Here is a 23,299-nt window from a genome sequence, read left to right as displayed (position 1 = left end):
ATGAGGTGACATCGTCCCCTGGGCCCTGGGAGGCCACAGCAGCCGGAGCAGGGGCTGTGATGGCCTCGGCCGTCATCTGCAGCAGGCGACCTGCAGAGCAGAAGAATCCTGGAGTGCCACGGCACTAAAACCCAGAACCGACTGTCTGATGCAGGGATGATGCTTTAACAAACCATCCCCTTTTTTCCAGAGATAAACATCCAATCAGACTGCAAGCCTCTCCTACTCTCTGAAATCTGAATTTCATGCCTCATTTGAGGGCATCAACTACATTCCCCGGTGATGTGATTTATTGATTGGTTGGATACTGTGGTCTCTGTATATGTGCCACTTCTGTAGCCATGCCTAAAACGAGGTGGAGGGGAATGGAGGAACAATAGAGTTATAGAAAATTAGATTTCTTGGTTACGCCTCCTATAGTCAAATACAACAATACAATCTGAGCTCAAGTGCCATTCGCTGACATGAATTATTATTTGACGGTACAAATGGTGGACTTACGTAGATCTCATTGTGGTCAAAGCGGTTCTTCAGGTTTTCCAGGAAGGAGTCTTCAGACAGGGGCTCGAGGAGGACCATGTCGCCCACCCCAATCATGTTGTCTAGAAGTGATGTCTTCACCTCCATTTTGGCTGCAGGTTCCCCCCCCTGCGCAGAAAAAGAAAAACAGGAAGGAAGAGATGCATCACACACACTGCAAATTAAAACGGTATCCTGTGGAGCTTTTGGCCCACGGCACTAGTACGGAGAGATGTGTCTTCTGAGTGGGCTGCCGTTTTGTTTTGATCGTGTAACAGTGATGCAGAAAAGTAAGCGCAGGAGAAAACTGGATGTAAACAAAGCACCCTTTAAAAACTTTTTGTTTTTGTGTGTATTGTGTTTATTTGCTCTTGTTTTCTTTATCATCTGTTTTGCATGTGCTGTGTGAGGAGAAAACTGTTTGTTAGACCTCAAGCATACACACAAACATGGTGAGAAACAGCAGTTCAAGAAGCGTCTCACTTTATTAGACCCATTAGCACATTCTTTTATGTCTGTTGTCCATTATTCGTGAGGCCTCTGGCAAATTTCTTTTTATTCTCTGATCGGAAAATAAACAGTCCTAAACTTAGCTAATGCAAACAAACTTTTGGGGTGGACATGTTTGTACAGCAGCGGTTTGACTCCAGGGGAGGAGTGGGGCCGTTCGGTTGGCTATTCGCTCTCCTCCTCAGGCATGTGAGAACATCCCATTGGCAATTACATAACCGACGAACTTTGCTCTTAACCTCTGACTGTCTGCTCAGCTGGAGTTGGCTCCCGTTTCAGGGGCTCCTTATAAATCAAAAAGGAATGCCGCCCCCCTCATCCTCCCCAAGAATGGCAAACTGCTTCAAAGATTTTTGTCGCTTGCTTTGCTTGTTGCAGCGATTATAATATTTGAGGGGGGGGGGGGGGGGTAATGGATGTGGACTGGGAGTTCACCATGACAAAAACAGTGCTGGGGGTGGCAGTTTTCAGTCCAGTGTTGCCTCCCCTCTCCTTTGGGACAGTAATCCCAATGCTATAGGGCTGGAGATAAAAGAGGGGCCCAGGACACATTCAGGGCCTTGATGCAGGGATTTGCTGCGCCGAAAAGCCTCATGTGTGCTGTTGTGACAGACCGACAACACCAGGCCATCGGATGAGGCCACGGAGTCACCTATTGTTCACCGCTCTCGTAGCACGTACAGTATGTCCCTTTTAGCATAGTCGGAAACAAACACTGGTTTTTGTACCAAATTCAGGTATGTTTTTGATGCACTCTTCCATGTATGAACAGTGATGTCTAACACTGGCAAACACAAATTGCACACAGTCTATACATAGTTGGACAGTGAACACACAGATGTAGCAAGTTGATGTTTTTTGCATTAAACAGAGTGATACAGTGTGTGAAAGAAGAGCAGAAAACGAACTTTACTTTTCTAATTCAGCTTTCAAATTTACCAATATGATATTCCCCTAAAAAGCAAAAAATAAAAGGATTCCCAGTGTAGCCTTCTGTGGCCCATGAAGACGCTGCCGGGCTCTTAGTGGGAGGCTAGAAGTTTGAAAACAACTCACTCTCACGGAAACTTTAAAAGATGAGGAACACGGTTGCAAAATTATTAATGTTCACTTGCAACTGAAACGGAGGTCTGTTACTTTGTGCCCGCCTGACTGGTGGAGTGTGTTGGTCTGTTGGCCTGCTGCCAAAAACACTCCCGGTGACGGCTCATGTCTACCAGCTGCCTTGGCTGTCTGCAGTACAGTTTTGAAGCAAGTCATTTCCTTCTAAGCGTGGTCAAACGAAACAGAACTCACCTGCTCTGTGGTCTCATGCCATCTCTCACGCGAGAGCTTCATAATGCTGCTGCTTTGCCACGGCATTTTCACATTTCTAAATTGCTCTCGACAGCATCGAGTCTTTTGTCTTTATTCTTCCGTTTCCCTTGGATTTAATAATTCTTGGCTGCTTTCCACGTTTGCAAGCAATGGCATTTCTCGCAATAATTCAAGATGTGGTCTTTAGAGTGCCTTCCCATTTATGAGTTGCTGGAATGAATCCATACATTGCATGGATAAAACTACAAAACGCAAGATGTGCTGTACCTAAATAACCTCAAATTCACAAAATCATTAATTATGTTTGCACAGTACTAGCCAGACAGAATCAATATTGGTCAATTGGTTAAGCGAATTACTATAAAGTCATTAACTATGCTGCTGCTGCTACTGCAAACTTACTGCCTAGCAGTAAGTGCATAGACTTGCAACACAGAAAGTGCTGAGTCTGGTCTCCGGTATGAACAAACAAGAGTTTAAACAGAAAACAGATGCTGAAGCCTCTCGCTGACCTGGGGGAGAACACTGTGTCTATGTCGCCTGTGCCATCCTGAGCAGCAACATATTGCATCTGTCTGCAGCCTGGATGCCGGATGCTCTTCGCTGCTCTGCTGATAACCCACTACCCCAGATTTGGAAACTGGCTTCCAGGCAGCCAGTGACACAATCCCATTAATAAGAGTTGCCGCGTGCTGCTAACTGTCGTACTAGATCCAAAGTGGGGGAATAAGGGAAAACCTTACAGCCTTGATTAAACTCAGGGGATTATCCTCACTGCTGAGTGGTCGGGTGATGAGGGAGATAACAAGTCTTGTGTTGGTAAATGTTAAAAAGATTGATTTGTGTAGTTCGCTGCACGTGCAGGACAAAATACTCCCAACATATAATTTAGATTTTAAGATTTTTTTTAAAAAGACAACCTAATTGTATCCGTCTAAATCAAAATGAGCCCCGTATGAACCTTTGGTGAAACAGGATTAAAAATGTCCCGCTTTATCAATCTCTCTGATGCATTTTGCATCAGAGAGATTTAATCAATCTCTCTGATGATTGTTGAGGAGGAAGTAAGCATCAAATGCGGTTTAGCCGCTATTAATCTCAAATCTAAATCTCATGAATCGGTGATGTTGCAAAACTTATGGCCAAATGCCCTCGGTCTGGATGCATGTCATCTTCACTAAGTAGTACTCTCCAACGCTGACGAGCACAGAGGCCATATGTGGCATTTAAATACGGCACAATAAACTTTAACTTAACAAAAAAGGATGAAAAAAGCAACCATCTTTCTGGTGTGCGGCCCTGAATTGAGACTTGACTGTGCTTTGCCACCCTTGAAAGAAAAATGGGCGCATGTAATGACAAAACAATCTCTTCAGGGGGTCTTGCCGGTACAACTGCCTGCCATTATTCTGATCACCCATCACGACCAACTAAGCATATAGCAGAATATATAAAGAGCAAGATCAGATCAGAGCACATTGTATGCAAGGACATTCAGTACAGGTCAGGTCGCATGATTAAATTTTTAAATTGGAATTTCACCTCTAATTCCCAAAGATTAAAGTGCTGTATTTAGAGAAGCTAAGTTGCTCAACAGAGAAGCAAAACATGAGCGAGAGATTTCATCATCAGGAATCCGGATACCAGGGTCTATTACCGATGGGTGGTCTGAACCTGGGATTCCAGTGCATGTCACCAACAATATTATGATACATGTTTGGCTTCCTGTCTCAGACACATCTTATTAGATTCCCCAATAAGATCAAGCTATTGGGGGAAACTTGAAAAAAACCCACCATTAAATGTGCATATATTATTTACAAGCCCTTGACTGAGGCTACGTGTTTCGTTTCTGTCCTTCAGCGAGGAGAAAACTCAGCCAAAGGTCAACAACCGTGCAAACACTCACATGCAAGTAGGGAAAGAGCCAAACAAATGAGCTGTAACACGTTAGGATGCATGCACATGATTTAAAATAAAAACAGCCCGAGGTCATTATCAATTCCTTAGTGGTCAAACTTGGTCAAACACAAAGCAAGCTTGCCGTCTACAATGACGTGGTTTTGAGGGGAAGGCAAACGGGTATTGTTTGAGTTACCCTCAGAGATGATTGGTGTCATTCTACCTCGGGAGCAGCTGTTTGAGAACACAGTGGCGTCTATGTGCAAACAAATGCTAATAAAAAAAAGACGTATTATGCGGCGTAATTGTCTGCAAATTCACTGCAGATCAAGGCTGGCCTTGTCACGGGGCAGGAGAGTCACAACATCACAAGCTGCTGGCAACGACGGAGATTAAAGCCCTCCCTGATGGTGCGGCAGCGGGGCAAGGGGCCGTGCCAAGGGGCAGGCCAGGACGGAAAGGACAGAGGTTTACAGGGGCGCAGAACAAGCAGCTGCCTGGGAAAGTGACCTGGAATCCACAGTCCTCAACACCACTCCAGGTGCGAGGGAGTGTGAGCAAAGACTGGCGCGTTAACAAATTGGCAGTCACTCCACGAGCTGGCACTCTCGGTGAACAAGCTGAGAAGGTTTTTGAACATCTTGCATGTAATGACTGGGAAGTGATGATTTCCGACTTCTGTCAAGCTGCACACATTTGACGACCTGAAATTTTGCTGCGATGACGTTGAGATTACACAAATGTTGCCTCATTTTTCTCAGTTAGTCAAGTTGAGTTTTCATGCTGCACAATCATCCAGTCTGGTTAAACATAAACCTGTAACCCAAACAAACACTGCTATATACAGAACGTACACTACAATACTGCCCAAACCGCGGGGACACGTCAAGACTGATAGATATTCAAAACCTGAGACTACAGCGGGCAGTCAATGTGACAAAACAACCATATAATTAATCCACTGAGCACATGCAAACAAGATGAATGGCAGAAATAACTGTATGCTGTGCCAGCTTTCAAGGAGACACATTATGCTCATATTTCGGTTCATAATTTGAATTTGGGCTATTATTTGAAAGGGGTTACATGCTCTAATGTTCAGAAAAAGCATGTTTCCTCATGCTGTCCATTCCTGCAGCTCCTCTTTCCAGCCTGTCTGAAACACTTCTTTTCACTGTCTTTTAAGCCATGCCTCCTGATAAAGCCCAGTCTGCTCTGATTGGCCAGCTGGCCCACTCTGGTGTGATTGGTCAACCGCTTACACCAGCACATGTAGTAAGTGTCGCCCTCCGCTCTCGCTTTACCTGGCTTTGTTTGGGGGCGGGCCTTGTGCACTTCCCTAACGTTGTGATAAAACGATGCTACGGAAACACCCGCCGTGCTACTGACGAGGCGTTTCAGGAGCTGCAGGAGCAGTGTTTTCTGTCGGAGAGAGGAGTTCCATTTACTTCAGGCTTTTTAGCATTACAAAACTTTTTAAATACAAAAAACCTTTATAACACATAATAGGAAAGGAAAAAACCTGAAGAAGCATAATCTCCATTAAAGACCCCGACAACATATTTCTAAATCAGTTTCTTACTATTAGAGATTAAGGACCACACGATCACAAAATAATATGCCAGGCTCATGTGAGATTTCGGTATTTAGGCGTGTTTGGCTGTGCTTCTCATTGTTTTGAAAGGGGTGGTGGTGGAAAAACACTCAGTTGACGTATGAGTGCTCAATTTGCAATCAATGAACTGCTGCGGTCGGCAGGCTGCGACCTACTCTAAGCAGAGCTTTGACTGGGTGTGCACGGCATGCAAGACCAAGTTCCTTTGAAGTACAAGCCCTGTGGATCTGGAAGGAATTTGCCAGGCTGTGATGCAGAAGTTACAGCAAATGATACTGTGGCTTCATGGATGGCGTGGACCGCGTGCTGTATCCTGCAGTCTGCGGGCGTCCCCATGAAGGCCCAGGAGATCAGCAGCTTCATTTAGCAGTATGGTGCACTCTGAACTAGCATCCACTATAGCGTAGGTCTCAAGTACCTTCTTACCACAACTTCAGTAGCACCTGACTGCTGCTTGTTGGCCGATCTAGGTACATGGTCTCTGAGATGGAACTCACTAAACAAGTGCTTTCTTCAGTCGCTTCGGACTTACCAGATGCTGACGCATTTTGGCTGGTATTGACCTCATGCAGAACCTCAAGGTGGTTTTCTTCCACACTGTTTGCACTTGGCTTTGAGGGTACACTTGTGATGCGCACGGCCACATCCCCAACATCTCTTGTTCGTTTTGATCCACTCCGTCTTCTGCTCCCTCAACATTGACAATAGTTTGAAGTTGCTGCACCGATTCAGGTAGTGCTTCACAGTGTCACAGAAGGGACATAACTTCTTCGGCTTCTCCTGTGTTGTCTCCTTTGCAGCTACAGTTAGGCCATTCTCTGCCTTCCTTTTCATTCTGCTCACTACCACGGAGAATAGTGGTGGTCTTCTGAGACTTGTAATCAGTGTGCCGGTCTTTGCGTGGAGCTTGCTTGTCCTGACCTGAGTTGGTACAGTACTGGCTTCCATCCACCTTTAAACTCACCTGCATACATACCATACATGTGAGCCACATTTCAACTCCATTCAGCCCTGGCCTCATAACTGGTGCAACATTCCCAATAGTGCACGAACTTGGAGGGCCATGGAGGTTGGACCTGAGGCCTCTCTGCTGGATACGGGCGATCATACCGATACTAAGTAGCATCAGTTTGCTTGTGTGCGTAGGGGTGTATGGTGTCTCATCCTCTTGGCGTCTGGGCCGCAGCATGACAGATAATGAAGCTAGTAAAGGAGAGCTAGAGATCATCTCTGTAAGGCGTTGCCCATCTTGACGCAGTTGGTCATTTTCTCACGCTACAAATACTTCTTAAAACATCAGCAGAAGTAACCTGTCTGGCCTGCTCATTAACAGGATTGCGGTGGCTAGTAGGGTAACTGACCTCATAGTCCTGACGATATGATGGCAGGTGCCTGCTTAGGCGTGGACAGTCCCAATCTCGCTCTGGGTCTCTCTCGTCTGGCCTGAACATCTTAGGATGGAGCAGTTGCTTGGATCCGGCCCCAAGGACTAAGGATTGTGTCATAGTGGTGTGTATTGTGGATCAGAGAGTTTAGACTGTTTATCTAGGTGCAGTTCAGCAAGCCAAATGCAAAGTCCATCAAAGTTCCAGTATAAAAGCGTCTCGCTTCTGCTATTATTGAACTGGGAGGATTCCCTACCTGTTATGTGCGATGAGATCACAGATCACAGGAGCGTGTGTGCGTCTTTGATCCTTGCATCAGCGGGTATAGTGTGATAGGATTTCAATCCACGATTATCATTATTGCAATGAACATTCAAACTGCGCAACAAGCATTTGGTATACAAGAAGCAAATAAAATGCACACAACTGTAGCAGAATATTGTAACAGCTCAGAATACTACAGGCTAGCAGTCAGCTTTTGAATCTCATAATTTCAATGGACAGAAAACAACTCTCCAAATATATCCACTGCCAAACAGAAACACTAACAGCGTGCATAAAGGCATGGACTATTTTTACAAGCCACTAACAGGACATTTAACCAGTGTAGCTGTAATCGGTCACAATACACAATAGGTCCTCGAAATTTGTCACCATTTGGTTCAATATAAATGTATGGGGAAAAAGAAAGTTTGCTAATGGTGAGCTAGTTAGCTCAGCCTCGTTCATAGCTTATTCAAGACATGTATTTTCATAATTGCCTCCTGTCTCATAATAGCCTGAAAACCATTACTCTTCTCTGGAGCAATTCATACGTCGCACTAGCCAACTCTATTTTGGACTCTGGCTCGTCATTCCCTCGACTGTCGGCACTGTCAAGACAGTTTGCTATTACTCAACGGCGCAAAACCTTCAGTAAAACTTATACCAGGACAATGAATGTGAGGTATTTTATTATTTAAACCTATGCTCATGCATCTGTAATGTAATGGAAACCAAGTTTTCAGGGACTAATTAATGTTTCCCATTCCCCCTTCTCTTCATAAGCAATGGGGTTAATTGGTCCATTAATTGGCATTGTTAACTCCGTTATTAATAACTATAAATGCACTTCATAAAAAGAACCAAGAATAATTCATAGACAATGGATAGACAAGGTACAGCTATCAACTTTTACCACTGATTTTCAAATTGCATTAGACAATGGGTGGCAGCTGACTTGGTAATAGGCACATTTCCACACTGGCAATGTGAAGCAAAGTTAAGTCATTGCTGCAGAACACGACGCGTGTTTCCATTTATCCACGGCGGTCAGCATGTAATGCATTCAAAGGATTAGAGAGGTTACAGATCTAAACGCCGACAGGTCCAGCTTTCGATGCACAGAGCACTCACTCGCCGCTTGTAATGGAGACAAGCTTGCTACTGTGGGAATCTGACACTTGCATACTGATGTTAGGATTTTTTTAAACTTCCTATAGGCTTCGTAGCTTTCACAATTAATGTGATCAACCCTCTTCTTTCTTGATCCTCGGGGATCTGATGTTAAACATAACCAGTAACAAAATTTTGAAATGCCACTCATCGGCTATTAAATGCATGCACAAAGAGGAACCCTGCAAGGCTGCAATTTTTCACTGTATTACAAGAACACGCTCACAGGTTCCGGCTAGTTAGCAGCGGCAGCCTCGTCTGCGCAACAGGCAGTGAATCACTTGGTCTGGCTTGGCTTCACATTGGTGAATGGAGAAAGCAGCTGCTGGACGTGAAGCAATGGTGGGCTGAATCAAAAACCATTATTAGCCCAGCTGCAAGGCAGCAAAGGGACATAAAGTTTAGAGTAGAATGCGTGGAAAAAGTGTACAGAGTCAAACAGCACAGGTGAAAGTTTGTTAGGGTGGTGAATTTGGAGATGATGTGCGTGTTTTTTTCCTTCTCAACTCCAAAGCTACAGGCGGGGGGAAATTAAAATGAGATCAGCCTTATTGCAAAAGGTAACCATATATCATTCAGAGGACTTTTGACGCTTCCTGGCTTCAGAAAATCCTCCTGTAAGAGAAGCTGCAAAAGGCTTTTTCAAGGTCTAGTTGGTGGAAATGCGCGTGTGCGTGTGTGTGTGTGTGTGTGTGTGTGTGTGTGGGTGTGTGAGTGTGTGAGTGTGTGGGTGTGTGTGTGGGTGTGTGAGTGTGCACGCGTGACCCTGTGTGGCTCAGTGGATGCAGGGCTAACACAAGACACACGCCTCACTAAACTAAGCTGCACGAGCAGACAAGTGCAAACACCATTCATCACCATGGCATTGGCTGCGGGGACTTTGGTCCTCTATGCACACCACTTTAGACCATAGCATCTCCCCCCGCAGTGTTCACGAAGAGGCCTTTGGCACATTCGAAAAAGCAGTTTGCAACCCAAAAAACAGCGAGCTCACATTGAGTGGAGCTACTCGAATGGCCAACAGTCCCACGCACTGCCAAGTTGCCAACATCCAAGTCTGAGCTAAACGGTTGTTACTTTTTCCAGGAGTTTCTCTGCAACTCCAAGGGCTTACCACACACTACCTTTCACAGTCATCTTACATCACTGTTAGTTTGATCAGTGCGGGTAATAAAGTTCCCATCTGGTTTCCCAACTGAGACTCTGGCCAACAGTGGGGGGACGAATTTGGGGAAAACCACAAAGAGAAAGACACAGTCCTTGAAAAAAAGAAAGAAAAAAAAGAGGGTCTTATCTGATCCTCTTGGGGATTTCAAGTTCACAACAGGAATTAGAATAAGAGTAGAAACCATTGCAGGGCAATCAAGCCACAACATCAGAACAAGTTGGGACAGTTGTTAACATTTCCACTGAATTAAGAGTTCCGTTATGGCTGCATACTTGTGAAACATGAATGTTTTTGGACTGTACACACACATGGGGGGGGGTCTGAGTGAAAAAAAATCGAGGACAAACTCATGTTTAGACTGAGTACAATCAGCAGTTTGTGTAGGCCGAAATCCCCTCAACAGAAACGCTGACACGTTTAATTTATGCATTAAGAAATACATTCTGCGCAGTAAACCCACAGCAATACTCCCAGAAATATAATAGTTTTTGTGGCATTCCACAACACCTTTGCAGAACTTTCCCCACGGCCTAATGACTCTCAATACTACAGTGAGGTTTTCTTCCCATAATGGTCCCACTGGAGAACCCCAGCAGAAAGAAAGCACTCCGACATGGACGAAGGGGAACTTTGAGATTGTTTCTCAGAGAGGTGGACAGTTTCATGCATGCAGTCCCTTCTGAGCAATAAATTAATCTAGTCAGTGAAACCATTAGGATTTTTTTTTTCGTTTTTTTGACTAAGTCAGTCAGTTTAACCACGTTTACATCTTTCTTTTTTTCCCTCTGCTCACTGTAGATCCAGGTGCATCCACACTATTTTATAGCATAGATAACCAAAATATAGAATCTATTATGATTTAAAGTAGTAATATATTTGGGCTTTTTTTTTGTTTTGCTTTGATTTGCCCCAAAGTGAAGAGGAGAGGTTACAGCAACACAGTGATGATACTAACATTTGCCATTATTGTGCTTCATACGCCTCCAGCGCCCAAAGAGCCAAACTTGGATGAAGGAAAAGACTGAAGTCTCAGTGGAGCTGCAGACGCATCTGCAACCGTCCTGTGCGCACGGGGCGAGCAGCGGTTCGACCCCTGAGCTACAAAGATTGTGCTTAACGCCCGCAGATGCAGCCAATTAGCGATCACGTTTCTATTTCTTTTTTTTTTTTTTTTTAAATTTTTATCCGCATTCCCAAAAATCTGTTTTGGATTGGTAACGAGGAAAACGACGAAACTTAAACTCGGGACATATGGACTCATCTGTCTGCAAGTTTCATCTTCCAAACATAACAAAACGTTCACAAAAGACGGAGAAGAAGAAAAAGAAGAAGAAGAAGAAAAAGAAGAAACTCCCCAACCCCCCTCCTCCTGCTGGAAGTGAGGAGGAATGAATGAGTTGCGATGCAAAGTTAACTTTTTGGGGGAAAAGTTGCCGCGAGGGGAACAGCGGATTTAGACATGGTCCAAAACAAGGAGATGGGACATCTTTTTTTTTTCCAAGGACATGTCAAACTTGCCTCTTTATCTCTGCAAGAAAGTCGCTCCCTGTCGTCCTAAATCCACTCAGCGGACAAAATTAGGATCCCAGAAGTGATTCCCCGGGTCCGGAGTGGCTCGCCGAAAAAGCCCGTCCCCGCCGACTGCAAGTTGGACCTCGTCGTCTCGCCGTGCTCGGATGAGGTTGGCTGGACGTGGCTCTCACCCGGATCGCAAAGCACTTTGAATGGAGCCGTGGGTTGGACTTCGGAGGGAAGGGTCCACCGGGCGTAGGGAGCGGCTGGAGCGGCGTCACTGGGCTGGTCCGGCGGCGTCCCCCTAATCACCTCCAGTGCGTGGCGGGGGGCGGGGGTGAGACTTTGGGCTGCGGTGCCTTCACGCGTGGTCGTAATCCTCGACACTTTGTTGGTTACGTCCACACGGTGTGAATATGGGAATTCAAAAATTAAAAAAAAAAGAAAAAAGAAGAAGCTCCACAAGACCATTGACCAAAAAACACTAACCATTTTGAATATTTGAATAAAAATTAGGACTTAATATTTTACATTTCATGTATCTTTGAGAGGAAGAGGGTGGAAACGAAAGAAAGGATAAAGAAATGAATGTGAGTTTGAGCAATGGGATGATAACTTAATGTAAGGTAACGATTTAATACATATATATGTGGCAGTATGAAAAGAGTTGGAATCATTAGGATCAAAGTTCAAACTTTGGTTAAAAGTGAAGACCGGTTTATTGATCGTACAGGTTTTAAAAAAAAAAAAAATCATAGAATCGGAAGCGAGATTTACGAGGCGAAGGGTAAGGCAACATTAAAAGGTCTCCCTCATCCCACAGACGGATGCTACACGCACCCGACGGCACAACACCTCCCTCCTGTGTCTTCACTCCAGATAGCATCGACTCGTCGACCGAGTCTTTGAACAATAATTCTGGATCAGTTTTGTGTGGAGGTTAAAACATATTTCATTGTTGGGAAACTGATCATTTCAAAGTTTTTTTTAATTATTTATTTCTGCCTTTCATCTTATCTGAACGACTGCGAACTGTACTGGAGAGGGGAGGGGGGGCTATTAACAACGACTGTTGGTAATTAGTCCACCCTGCGTAACAGATTGGGTAGACATACAACTATATTGTATTAATGTTTCATTTGTTGGCAAATTCGCCACGGCAGTTTCGCCCTGACTGCATTTACTCGGCTTTTAACAAGTTTATCAACTCACACTCTCCCCTGCACAAGTGTAGTGACCCAGACTGATTCGGTGTTACCGCGCATGCGCCCTTGTGTCACACATCTTACATTTCCCCTGCAGCTGTTAATATTAGCGTTCGGGGCTGTTCGTTTTTACTCCACGTCCCCTTTTTGCGCAGTAAGAGGATTTCGGTGAGTTGCTGTTTGTTTTTTTCCTTCGGTTAATGTCATTTGGCGGATGGTCATATGTTCAAGCTTTAGCGTGGCGCTGCGTCGTGAAGACAGGAGATGCTCGTTGCTAACTGTTAGCTAGCTAGCTAGCGATCGCTGCCCGGTGTCGTCTGCAGGCACACATCCGGGTAGCCTCTGCCTGCCTGTCAAAACCGTTATCCTGTCATTTTTGTCAGACGTTTGCTTAGCCGGTATTGTAGACACAAATCTGTAGCATTAATAACGTCTGTCGTGTCACATCAATGGCCACCGGTTTAAAAGCCAGCCGCTGTGAATACGCCGTATCCAATGCAGCTAGGGGCGACCACGGCCATTAACGTTGGTCTGAGCAATTTGCACCCAGCAGGCAGCGATCATTACTGCTCCCCTGGTTTGTTTCCCGGTCGAACTGCATTGCCAGCTAACTGTGATTATACACCCCCCGCTGTGCGTCACGCAGTGTTGTTCCTTTGTTTGTTTTCCATTATAACGTTCTCATGAGTATTTCCTATCAAAAATAGACTGTAACCTGAGAGTATATTGTGGCACTGTCATCACCTGCTGAACAGAATGAATGGATGGATTTGAAATTGGTGTGTTCAGCCGAGTGCATGACCTGATCAATGCAGGGTTATTGTTTTTTTCTATTCTTTTCGTAGGTGGAAGATGCAGAGAGTGCAGGGGTATGAAGAAAATAATTTGCATGGAATGTTGTAATCCTGTTCTTATTTCCCCTCTCCTTCTGTTTTCCAGAGTATCTTTTATGAGTAACCAAAGGCAGCAGAAGCCTACGCTAACAGGCCAGCGTTTTAAAACTCGCAAAAGAGGTGAGACGCTTTAAGACTTGGTCACATAGTTCTGCACACTGGAATTGAATTGAATGTCTTTGTCAACCTTTAAGTCTTTAGCAAGTTGCATTAAAAAAAAAACACCTAACCTATTAACTGCACACAACCACAAATACAGGAATATGGCTGTAAGGTTTAAACACTGAAGCACATTCCTATTTGTTTCCTAATACTCAATATTCAACATATCTCGATCACCACTTTGCATACTAAAGGGAGGTGCCTGACCCACTGGTGTGTGGCATATTCATTTATATAAATGGGGAAAAAATGTTTCACTGCCACTGAAGAATAGGCTCACACAGCAACCTAACAAATCTGTAAGTCTCTAAGCATGCCTTATGTATGATGCCTGAATATGAAATTGGATATGTCTTTTAGAATCTCACAAGCTCACAACAAGCAAGTAGCAAGGATACACTCAAATTAATATCTGTATGTTTTCAACAGATGAAAAGGAGAGGTTTGACCCCACCAACTTTCAGGAAAGTATCGTACAAGGTCTGAACCAAACTGGCACTGATTTGGAAGCTGTCGCAAAGTTCCTCGATGCCTCTGGTGCCAAACTCGACTACAGGCGCTATGCTGAGACTCTGTTTGACATCCTGGTGGCTGGTGGAATGCTCGGTAAGTGGCGGGACATTTGCAGATTTATCTGCCTTCATTAAAAAAAGCTCTTAAAAGCAGGAGTACTTAACATGAGCTTTTTAGCATGGTTATTGTTGAAGGCACTGAGGTTAGGACTGGTGGTTTTACAACTATGTAGAGCCCAAGGATGTATCGGTTGGCTTAACTTAATTCAAGTTCTTTTTATTTATTTGGTTATACTTTTAATTTGTATTTGTTTTTTATGATAAAGTTTATGGTTAAACTAAAATATCAAACCTCTATTATATTTCTTTGTCATAAAAGGTATGGTAATGACATCTTAGAATCATTGACAGATTTATATATATATATATATATATATATATATATATATATATATATATATATAATATTATTGGACAGTATATTTATATATATAAATATACCGTCCAATGTATCGGTGTCAGGAATCTTGTACTCCCTAATATCGATATCAATATCCAAAAAATCATATCGGTCGGGCTCTACAACTAAGCACTATATGCACCATCAGGATGATATGAGCAAGGTTAGCGTGTCCTTGACCAAGTGGCAACCCACAATGACGTCACCCGCTGGTTTGTGAACTTCCGTTTTGAAGCCGCCTCGAGTTTCATATTTTGACCACACAATGTTGTTGTGATTTAAAAAAAAAAGTCTGGGTTGGTGTGACTGAGAGCTTTTCCACTGCGGGTCTACCTACAATTGCAACCATGCACCGATTGTACGGACCAGCTGTCAATCACGCTGTATCCACACTACAGTGCTTTGTCGTCCATTTTGTAAATTGCGATCTCATTTAGCATAAAATAAACATCATGCTGTATCGGAAAATACTTGAAACTAGCAATTTAGACCATAAACTCCTCAGGAAAATGTTTGTTGAGGTTATAAAATCAAATGAGATGTAGGGCAATTTTTCCATAGACTTTTACAGAAACTTTTTGCAACCAGTGAGTCGCCCTCTGCTGGTGATTTCAGAGAATACAGGATTCAGGCACTTCCGTATTGGCTCTATTTTCCGGACCCGGTGACTACCTCCTTTTTTTACATACAGTCTCTATGGTCTTGACTTTGACACAATACAGCTGCTACCACCATTGATAGATTGAAAAAAACTGCTGGTATAGCTTAGTGGGTTACACCGCTGACTTAAGTACAGCAGGAACATCTCTGGTAAATTCACAGAGAGAACAGCGGAATTATTACCGTGTCCTGCCTCCTGCATGCTCTACCCAGATGCCACAGAACGTAACTTTTCCTGTCTGAAAACCTCTTCTAGATTTACTTTGAACCATGCACCTGGTGGAGCAACATCCACCACTAAATGAACAAAAGTGAAATTACACACGCTCTTAAAAGTGAAATTGCACACCCTCTAAATACACTTGCTCCATGGGCCTTAGACGAGGCTTAGATCTTTAAACTGGACTTCAAATTCTGAAAAATACGGCTATTCTCTGGAGGTATCAGATGTACAATATTAAGAAAACATATGTCTTTACAGCCCCAGGAGGTACCTTGGCAGATGACATGACATGCACAGACTTCTGCCTCTTCAAAGCACAAGAGGACATGGAGACTATGCAGGCATATGCACAGGTGAATACCAAATTCTTACTCGGTTTGAATTTTAATTATATTAAGATTTTAGTCAATAAAAATAATGAACCATGTTTTCTGTTTCTTCTTAGGTCTTTAACAAGCTCATCAGGCGCTACAAATACTTGGAGAAAGGATTTGAGGAGGAGATTAAAAAGGTTTGTCTTTTGTCCTTACAGGAACGTAAAGTACTTTGCTAATGTAGGTCAAGTTTCTTAATTCATGATCATTTTGTTCTAATCTATATTCATATTCAAAATTCCGCCTAAATAATTGTGTCTGTGTGTTTGCTCTGTGGCAGCTGCTGCTGTTTCTCAAGGGCTTCACGGAGTCTGAGCGCAACAAGCTGGCCATGCTAACAGGAATTCTTCTGGCCAACGGCAATATCTCCGCATCCATCCTCAGCAGCCTGTTCAACGAGAACCTGGTTAAAGAAGGTAAATGCCCCTTAGTCATGCCTTCTCGTGTTTTCGTTTGTTTAGGAGATAAGATCCCCAGGGAGAAGTAGTCGGGACCGAGAGAGGAATTGAGCAGATCTGAAAAGAGTACAGAATCATCTTGTACCTCCCTCTTGTGTTTTTTTTGTTATCTCTTCCTCTCAACAATCTATTTTTTTTGTTTTTTCTTTATTGTTAGAACGCTATCCTCTCTTGCTCTTTTTTCTCTCTCCTTCCTTTCCAACAACTGTCTTTTTTAAATGCATAGTTTATGTTTTTCTCATTTATTTCCTGATGTATTGAGAACAAATATGCAAATTCACATAATTTACAGTAATTGGTCTCAAAGTAGTAGAACAATAGACAATCATGAAAAACGGTTTCAAACAAGGACAGTGTGGTCCCTTCTCTCTATATCTTCAGGTTTTCTGTACTGAAGCTTCTTGTTACTTACGGGCTGACAAATGTGCTGATGCCACCATAGTTGTTACATATATTCATATGACCGACACCACTAAAACTGCACTCGGATGCACCAAACGTTTTACTCGCAACGAGAGAGCAAATAATGATTTACCAGCCTGCATATCATAATCCAGCGTTACAGAGGGGATGCACTAAATTAGCTCATTACGTTTGCAAATATAAATGTGAAAATAGTCTGGTTGCATGAATTATGAATCGATAATGTCTGAAAAAATGCTGGATGTGACACTGAGGTTTTTGCTTCGTGTTGACCTTGTGTTGTCTTTTCACTTGTTAGAGACAAGATTGGCCGAAACAACAGTGGATGAGGGGATTGATACACAATAGTGACTAGAGCTGCAATAGTTAATCGATTAATGCATTAGTAATCGTTTACTAAATTAATCGCCACTATTGGGTTAATGGATTTGCTCCTCTATGACAGTAAACTAAATATCTTTGGTGTGTGGACAAAACATAACATCATCTTGAGGTTTTGGGAACCACTATTGAGATTTTTCACCATTTTATGGACCAAACAACTAATCGTTCATTTAGTTTAGAGAACAAAATCGAAAGATTAAAGGTTTGTTGCAGCCCTAATAGTGACGATCATAGATCAGCTTGATTTATAGTGTTATAGAGTCGGCAATTAAATGATGTTCTCTGAAATCATTGTATTTTGTTAAGACAGAAATCATATTTCATATACCTGTGGCTCAAAATTCCTTTTGTTCACTGTGTGATATTTTTGTGTTTTTTTTGTTTTGTTGAGGCATTGATCCAGTGAAAAACCGTCTAATCGTATCCTGCTGAGTCGTGTTTACCAGTGTATTACTCGGGGCCTTCACTTCATCCCAGCAGGTCTGTTAGTAACAGCTGACTCACAGTTCCGTGCATTTGTTCAGGTGTTTCGGCATGCCTCGCTGTGAAACTCTTCAAATCCTGGCTTTCTGAAAAGGACATCAACTCTGTGGCTGCCAGTCTCCGCAAGGTTGGCATGGACAACAGGCTCATGGTGAGATATTGCATCGTCATCACAGGTGAAGTGTTTATGCATCCCGGTGCAAAACTGGTTTGACAAGGTGAATGTATGCTCAAAATGAAGATTGTTTGGTGAAAATAAAAATTCATAATTAACATACATTTAACAGCACTGAGGCGGTTGCTGAGCGAGGGCTCCTTAATTTCTAACACAAAGCTCATCTGCTGAAAAAGGTCTTCCTCAGTATTTGACTTTGTGCCTTTCCAGGAGCTGTTCCCCGCCAACAAGCGCAGTTGCGAGCACTTCTCCAAGTACTTCACGGACGCCGGGCTCAAGGAGCTCTCGGGCTTCGTCAGAAACCAGCAGTGCATCGGCGCTCGCAAGGAGCTGCAGAAAGATCTCGAGGAGCAGATGTCACGTGGGGACCCCCTCAAAGACGTAAGCCCTGTTAGATGTTGAGCTCCTTTTCACGCCGAGTGCCTTTTTTTTTTGTGTCAACACGAAGGTCACCACTTAAAGATTGCTTTCTTCTGAACCCTTGCCCCCCTCTTTGTCTCGAGGAGGGCTGGAGGCAGTTAATCAGTGACAAGTTGCTGGAATCCACTCAACCTGAACATTTTATCTGCTTCCACGAGCCCCCGTTATCCTGCCAGGGCTTCTCATACCTGAGACTTCTGCGGGATTCGATAAGCAATATTGTTCAGCATATGCTGGACTCGGGTTTGCCTCCAACCGCGAATCACGTGTCTCTGGTCTTGCAGATCATCGCCAACGTACGGGAGGAAATCAAGAAGAACAACATCTCTGAGCAGACGATGATCGGACTCATCTGGTCCAGTGTAATGAGCTCCGTGGAGTGGAACAAGAAGGAGGAGCTCGTCACAGAGCAAGCCATCAAACTTTTAAAGGTGACACCTCTGTGTGCGTGCGTGCGTGCGTGTAAGTAAGTGTGTGTGCGTGCTCGCGCGTAAGTGTGTGCTCGCGCGTAAGTGTGTGCGCTCGCGTAAGTGTGTGTGTACGTGTAATAGGGCTGGGCGATATATTGTGTTTTTAAAATGTATCTATATATTTTCGAACACGATATAGGATAAGACAATATCGTGTATATCGAGATTTATGTTGCGTTAAATAACGTTATAAGTTTCTTTTGCGGAGCCATCTCCCTGTCTGTCCCTCAGACACAATTTCGCCTGGCCCCGCCCCTCTCCCTCTCTGAGGGAAACCAATAACCGCCCCTCCACCACCCACTCAATCACACACTCACTCACACACACACACACACACACACACACAAGTCCTGCATGCAGCACCAACACGGAAACAGACACAAACGAGAGGAAAGCAGCCAAAGATTTTACAAATACTGGCTCGATCATTTGGAGATGGATTCCAAGTGTCAGATGTGTAGAGACTCCCGCAAACAGGTTGCAACTAAAAGTTTGAGCATTGACGAATCTCTACCACCATTTACAACAGTGCCATAAACCGCAGTACAAGGAGTGTGTAAGACGCCGTTCTTGCAACCCAGAGCTTGAAGCCTTCGCAGCCTTCTGCGCCGACACAAACGTTGCAAGCTTCTTTCAGCCTCGCTGTGCCCTGTTTGCACAGCTCCGTGCATTCTGCGATGCAAGAAAGGAGCATTTTTTTTAAATATAATTATTTAACAAACAAATGTATTTTTGTGTCAGTTTCATGTACATGTTGGGCAGGTGGTTATAATGTGACATTTTCCACATGTTGATTTGACTTGGAATTGGCTTGGAAATGACTTTTTTGTTATTTCTTTACCGGAAACAAATATCGAGATATATGTTGAGTATCGGCATTCAGCTAAAAAATATCGAGATATGGTTTTTGGTCCATATCGCCCAGCCCTACGTGTACGTGTGTGTACTGTTTCTTGAATCTGTGGTATTAACGGCAATACACTTGAAAACAAAGAACCCCAAGGATGTCACTCTTAAATTGAGCCTCGGAGACCTTTCAAATTCCGAGTAGCTTTGAACTGAGCAGAGCATATAATTGATTCACTAACCCAAAGCAATCCCACTAAGTCAAGTGGAGTTAATATGAAAAATCCTAAACACTTTTCCCTCTTTAACATTTTTCAGCAATACAGCCCACTGTTGAAGGCTTTCACCTCCCAGGGCCTCTCTGAACTTACTCTGCTGCTGAAGATCCAGGAGTACTGTTATGACAACATCCACTTCATGAAGGCTTTCCAGAAAATCGTTGTGCTGCTATACAAAGGTACAGATGTTCCTTTTTCCGTCCTTGCAATTTGGGGGGGAAAAGTTAATTTTGTCACTGGATAGGTATGTTGCCAGATGGGCCGAGATTATAGACTAAAGTTTGTTTTGATCGATGTCATCAAGCTGCCTGGTGACATTTGTTTTTCATGCAACGGCACCTGCAAGCGGCATCTGTGCTTGTTGGCATCATTTTTTAAAAATGTCTTTGTCTTCTTCTTTAAAGCGGACGTCTTGAGCGAGGAGGCAATTTTGAAGTGGTACAATGAAGCCCACCTGGCCAAAGGAAAGAGCGTCTTCCTCGAACAAATGAAAAAGTTTGTGGACTGGCTCAAGAATGCAGAGGAAGGTGAGCGCCACACACCATCTCAGCTTTTCTGTCTTTTTATCCCAGCCGCTCCAAGCTTCACAGCTGTATGCTGCCAAAAAACACGACCTAACTGATGTAACTTATGTGCCCACCTCTGACTGATGTTTTCCCTTTTTTTTTTCCAGAGTCTGAGTCCGAGGATGAGGAGGCAGACTGAGGACCGCGAGCTGTAACTACCATCTTTACAGAAACACGGCACCAGATGCAGTAGAAGAATTTGGAACAGAAAGTCTGTCTATTTCAGTTTTTTCTTTTCCTTTTCTATTCTCTACCTCCGCCATATCTAGTTCAACCGTGATGTAAGGGCTTTTATACTGTTTTTATTTCCAACATGTTTTCTGTGTGAATCAATACTTAATACTCTCCTTTCTACTCTCCGGGAGTCAGTCACAGTGCCACAGTTAACTAAATAGATTGAAAGCCCTTTCATGGAATAAAAAAGGGGATATTTTTTTCGAAAGATTGTTCCCTTTTAGAATTAGCCAGACATATTTCACAGTTATTGTATTTAGTCATGGAACTCTTTTATTTGCCAGAGGTCTTTCTGCGTGGCCGTGATATCTCGGTCCTCCCAAAAGGCGAACTGGTTTTCGTCCCCTCATTTTTTTTACGTCTTTGCCAATGATTTTACAACTTTTAATTTATCGCCAGTTTTTAGATTCTGTCTCCCATTATGGGTGCCGTTTCAAAACGGTGATGGTGGCAACCGGGCATAAAAATGATATTTAATAGACCTTATGTATACAGAACCATGCTTACTTTGTAAGTTGTTTTTTCTTCCTTGACCATACCGTTTGACTTTTTAAAATAAATGGATATCCATGCTTTCAGTTCTGCTGTATTTATTGTCACCGGATTAATATAGTCACATCAGATACCTGCTCTAGTGTGACGATACCAAGGACAACTGTTATGAGTAATCAGAGGAAGTGAACTGTGTGTGTGTGTGTGTGTGTGTGTGTATACATGTATATAATCATATGGAGAGCCTTGTATGGGGGGAAATCTGTGCCATTTGTGTCACAGATCAAACTAAACTCTGTTCCCTCAAAAAATGTTTTCCAATGTTTGATCTCCTCTAGCCTCGCCTAATCAAGTAATCAGGGAAGGCAGCCCAGCATGCGTGACCTGGGGTGCAAACAACGATCTCATTCACTTCACTCACTATCCCACTTTAAATGGTAATTATGGTTCAGTCAAGCATGCGAAAAGCGCAAGCGAGATCGTGATTCGAGATGTTTGGAAACGGGAGATCCATGCGCATTCATTCATTTAAGTCTGACTTTTAATGGTGACGCCGCAAACAATGTGGGAATGTTGACGCCCATTCCTGGCCAGTGATGCTTATGTGTCAGCAAACTTAGTTTTAGAATTCCCAAACAAACCGAAATTTCCATATTCGATTCGTTTTTTTTAACATCTTCATGCCTGAGCTTCAAACAGGACCATCATCTCTCCCTCCCTCTCTCTCTTTGGAAAGGATCCACTCATCCGTGCTGATTTACTGTAGTGTGAGCTATCATACAGTCACCCAGGTCATGAATGCAATGGAGCGGTTCAGCTGGGTGCATAGTCCATACTCGTCCACGTCGGCATTGCACCTTTCAAAGGAAGCACTGTACAGTGCAGCATAGCTCAAACAGCATTATCGACTGATGATCAGTTTCGCTCGGCTCCAACAGATGGCAGTAACTCCTTAAGAGACGCTCCCCTCCTCTCACCGAAAGCCCTCCCCGTTGGTAGAGTCGAGCTCAAACGCAAAATGTTGTTTTGAAGAAAACCAGCCTAGAAAGTATTAGACATGGGCAAGAACTACAAAGTATCAGACACAAGTACTTTCTCTGCCTCTCTCTGTCTCAGGGGGATTTGTTTGCCTTTTGGTTTTATTTAGTTGCTCTGAAGAACATGACACAGTTTGGGGAGAGTGACATGCCGGCAGGGGGAAAACACGGCCCGCTTTAGGATTAGTGTATGGGGCATGCTTGCACATTGGTGTGTGTGTGTGGTGCTGAATGGCAATGATGCCACTCCGCCCATCCCAACCTGTTAACCAGTGCAAAGCACTGGCAATGCCATCTTGGTGGGACTGTTATCTGCTTGTCGCCAGCGCTGCCTAACTTCACACACACACACACACACACACACACACACACACACACACACACACTCATGCGCGCACGCGCAAACTCCTCCTTATAAGTGTCATTTTGCCCAGGCGCTGAGCACAGCACATCGACCAACACTCTGGAATAATGAGCTGTACACACTGTGCCCTGACACATCTGTTTGTTTTGCTGATCTGTCATTTTTTTTAAGCAATTACATGTGCTGTTGGGTATCCCAAAGCTAACCTGTGTGTTCTATTTTTGTTGTTTTATTCACAGGTGTAGCTCAAAACATGCCTGCCAGAGTTGACAGTGGTAAACGTAGTGTGCAAGGTATGTTTGGACCACATGTTACACATGATTTCGTATCTACATCCTGCAGTATTGACGACTAAAATTGTGTCTTTTTTAATGTCTTTTTTTCTTTTCATTTTTCAAAGACGACAAAATCGTCCCAGGGAAAAGAAAAAGAAAAAAAAAAGCAAACCGCTGATTTAATTTACCCCGGGAAATTTTCTGTCTCGGTTGGACTTCCAGCCTGAACCGGGCAGAGCGGCACAGACGTGCCAGGGAATGCCAGGGGAGTTGGGGGGAGAGCAATTATTCTGGATTTCACACTGCGGCTTTGGTCAGTAAACATAGCTCTGGCTGCAATGCAGAGCTCATCTGAATAAGGCTGTCAAAGAAACCGAGGGAGACAGGGCAACACTTTTTTTCATTATATTTTTGGAGAGAGAAGGGAGAGACTTGAGATAATTACTCTGTTTTCAAAACACTACGCCCCTCCTTCCCTTCCCTTCTCTCCCCGCTGACCGTGCCGTGACGCGTTGAACACAATAGACGCACTGTTTGTGTTTT

The 23,299-nt window shown here is 43.7% G+C and overlaps 2 protein-coding genes across 7 annotated transcripts in view; one reads left to right on the top strand and one right to left on the bottom strand.

Moving 5' to 3' along the window:
• myo1b (myosin IB) overlaps nucleotides 1-11,673 on the bottom strand; it is a 59,651-nt gene extending 47,978 nt beyond the window's left edge. For 2 of the 5 annotated variants that reach the window (XM_035604596.2, XM_047337034.1), the window contains exons 1-2: nucleotides 7,225-7,469; nucleotides 502-648 (exon numbers count right to left, since the gene is read on the bottom strand). In XM_035604596.2, the coding sequence (XP_035460489.2) occupies nucleotides 502-648; nucleotides 7,225-7,368 (291 nt within the window). In that variant the 5' untranslated portion in view covers nucleotides 7,369-7,469. Of the gene's footprint in view, nucleotides 1-501; nucleotides 649-7,224; nucleotides 7,470-11,368 lie in introns of those variants that run through there. The other 3 variants (XM_047337035.1, XM_047337037.1, XM_047337036.1) reach the window with 3 other exon arrangements.
• Nucleotides 11,674-12,581: 908 nt separating this feature from the next.
• On the top strand, nucleotides 12,582-21,166 carry LOC118282985 (eIF5-mimic protein 2-A). Of its 2 annotated transcripts, none has more exons than XM_035604597.2 (12): nucleotides 12,582-12,735; nucleotides 13,507-13,580; nucleotides 14,052-14,228; nucleotides 15,736-15,830; nucleotides 15,923-15,988; nucleotides 16,132-16,267; nucleotides 17,641-17,750; nucleotides 17,985-18,155; nucleotides 18,479-18,625; nucleotides 19,829-19,967; nucleotides 20,193-20,315; nucleotides 20,462-21,166. In XM_035604597.2, exons 1-12 carry the CDS (start codon nucleotides 12,626-12,628, stop codon nucleotides 20,491-20,493), a joined length of 1,380 nt encoding a protein of 459 aa, XP_035460490.1. In that variant the 5' UTR covers nucleotides 12,582-12,625; the 3' UTR covers nucleotides 20,494-21,166. The 2 variants fall into 2 exon arrangements, with proteins under 2 accessions (XP_035460490.1, XP_035460491.1); XM_035604598.2 differs by lacking the exon at nucleotides 12,582-12,735 and adding an exon at nucleotides 13,405-13,436.
• Nucleotides 21,167-23,299: the final 2,133 nt, after the last annotated feature.

Source organism: Scophthalmus maximus, chromosome 14, assembly GCF_022379125.1.
Source record: "Scophthalmus maximus strain ysfricsl-2021 chromosome 14, ASM2237912v1, whole genome shotgun sequence".
Classification (NCBI taxonomy): domain Eukaryota; kingdom Metazoa; phylum Chordata; class Actinopteri; order Pleuronectiformes; family Scophthalmidae; genus Scophthalmus; species Scophthalmus maximus.
The sequence above is the reverse complement of the archived record's forward strand: the minus strand, read 5'-3'. Positions and strand labels throughout refer to the sequence as shown.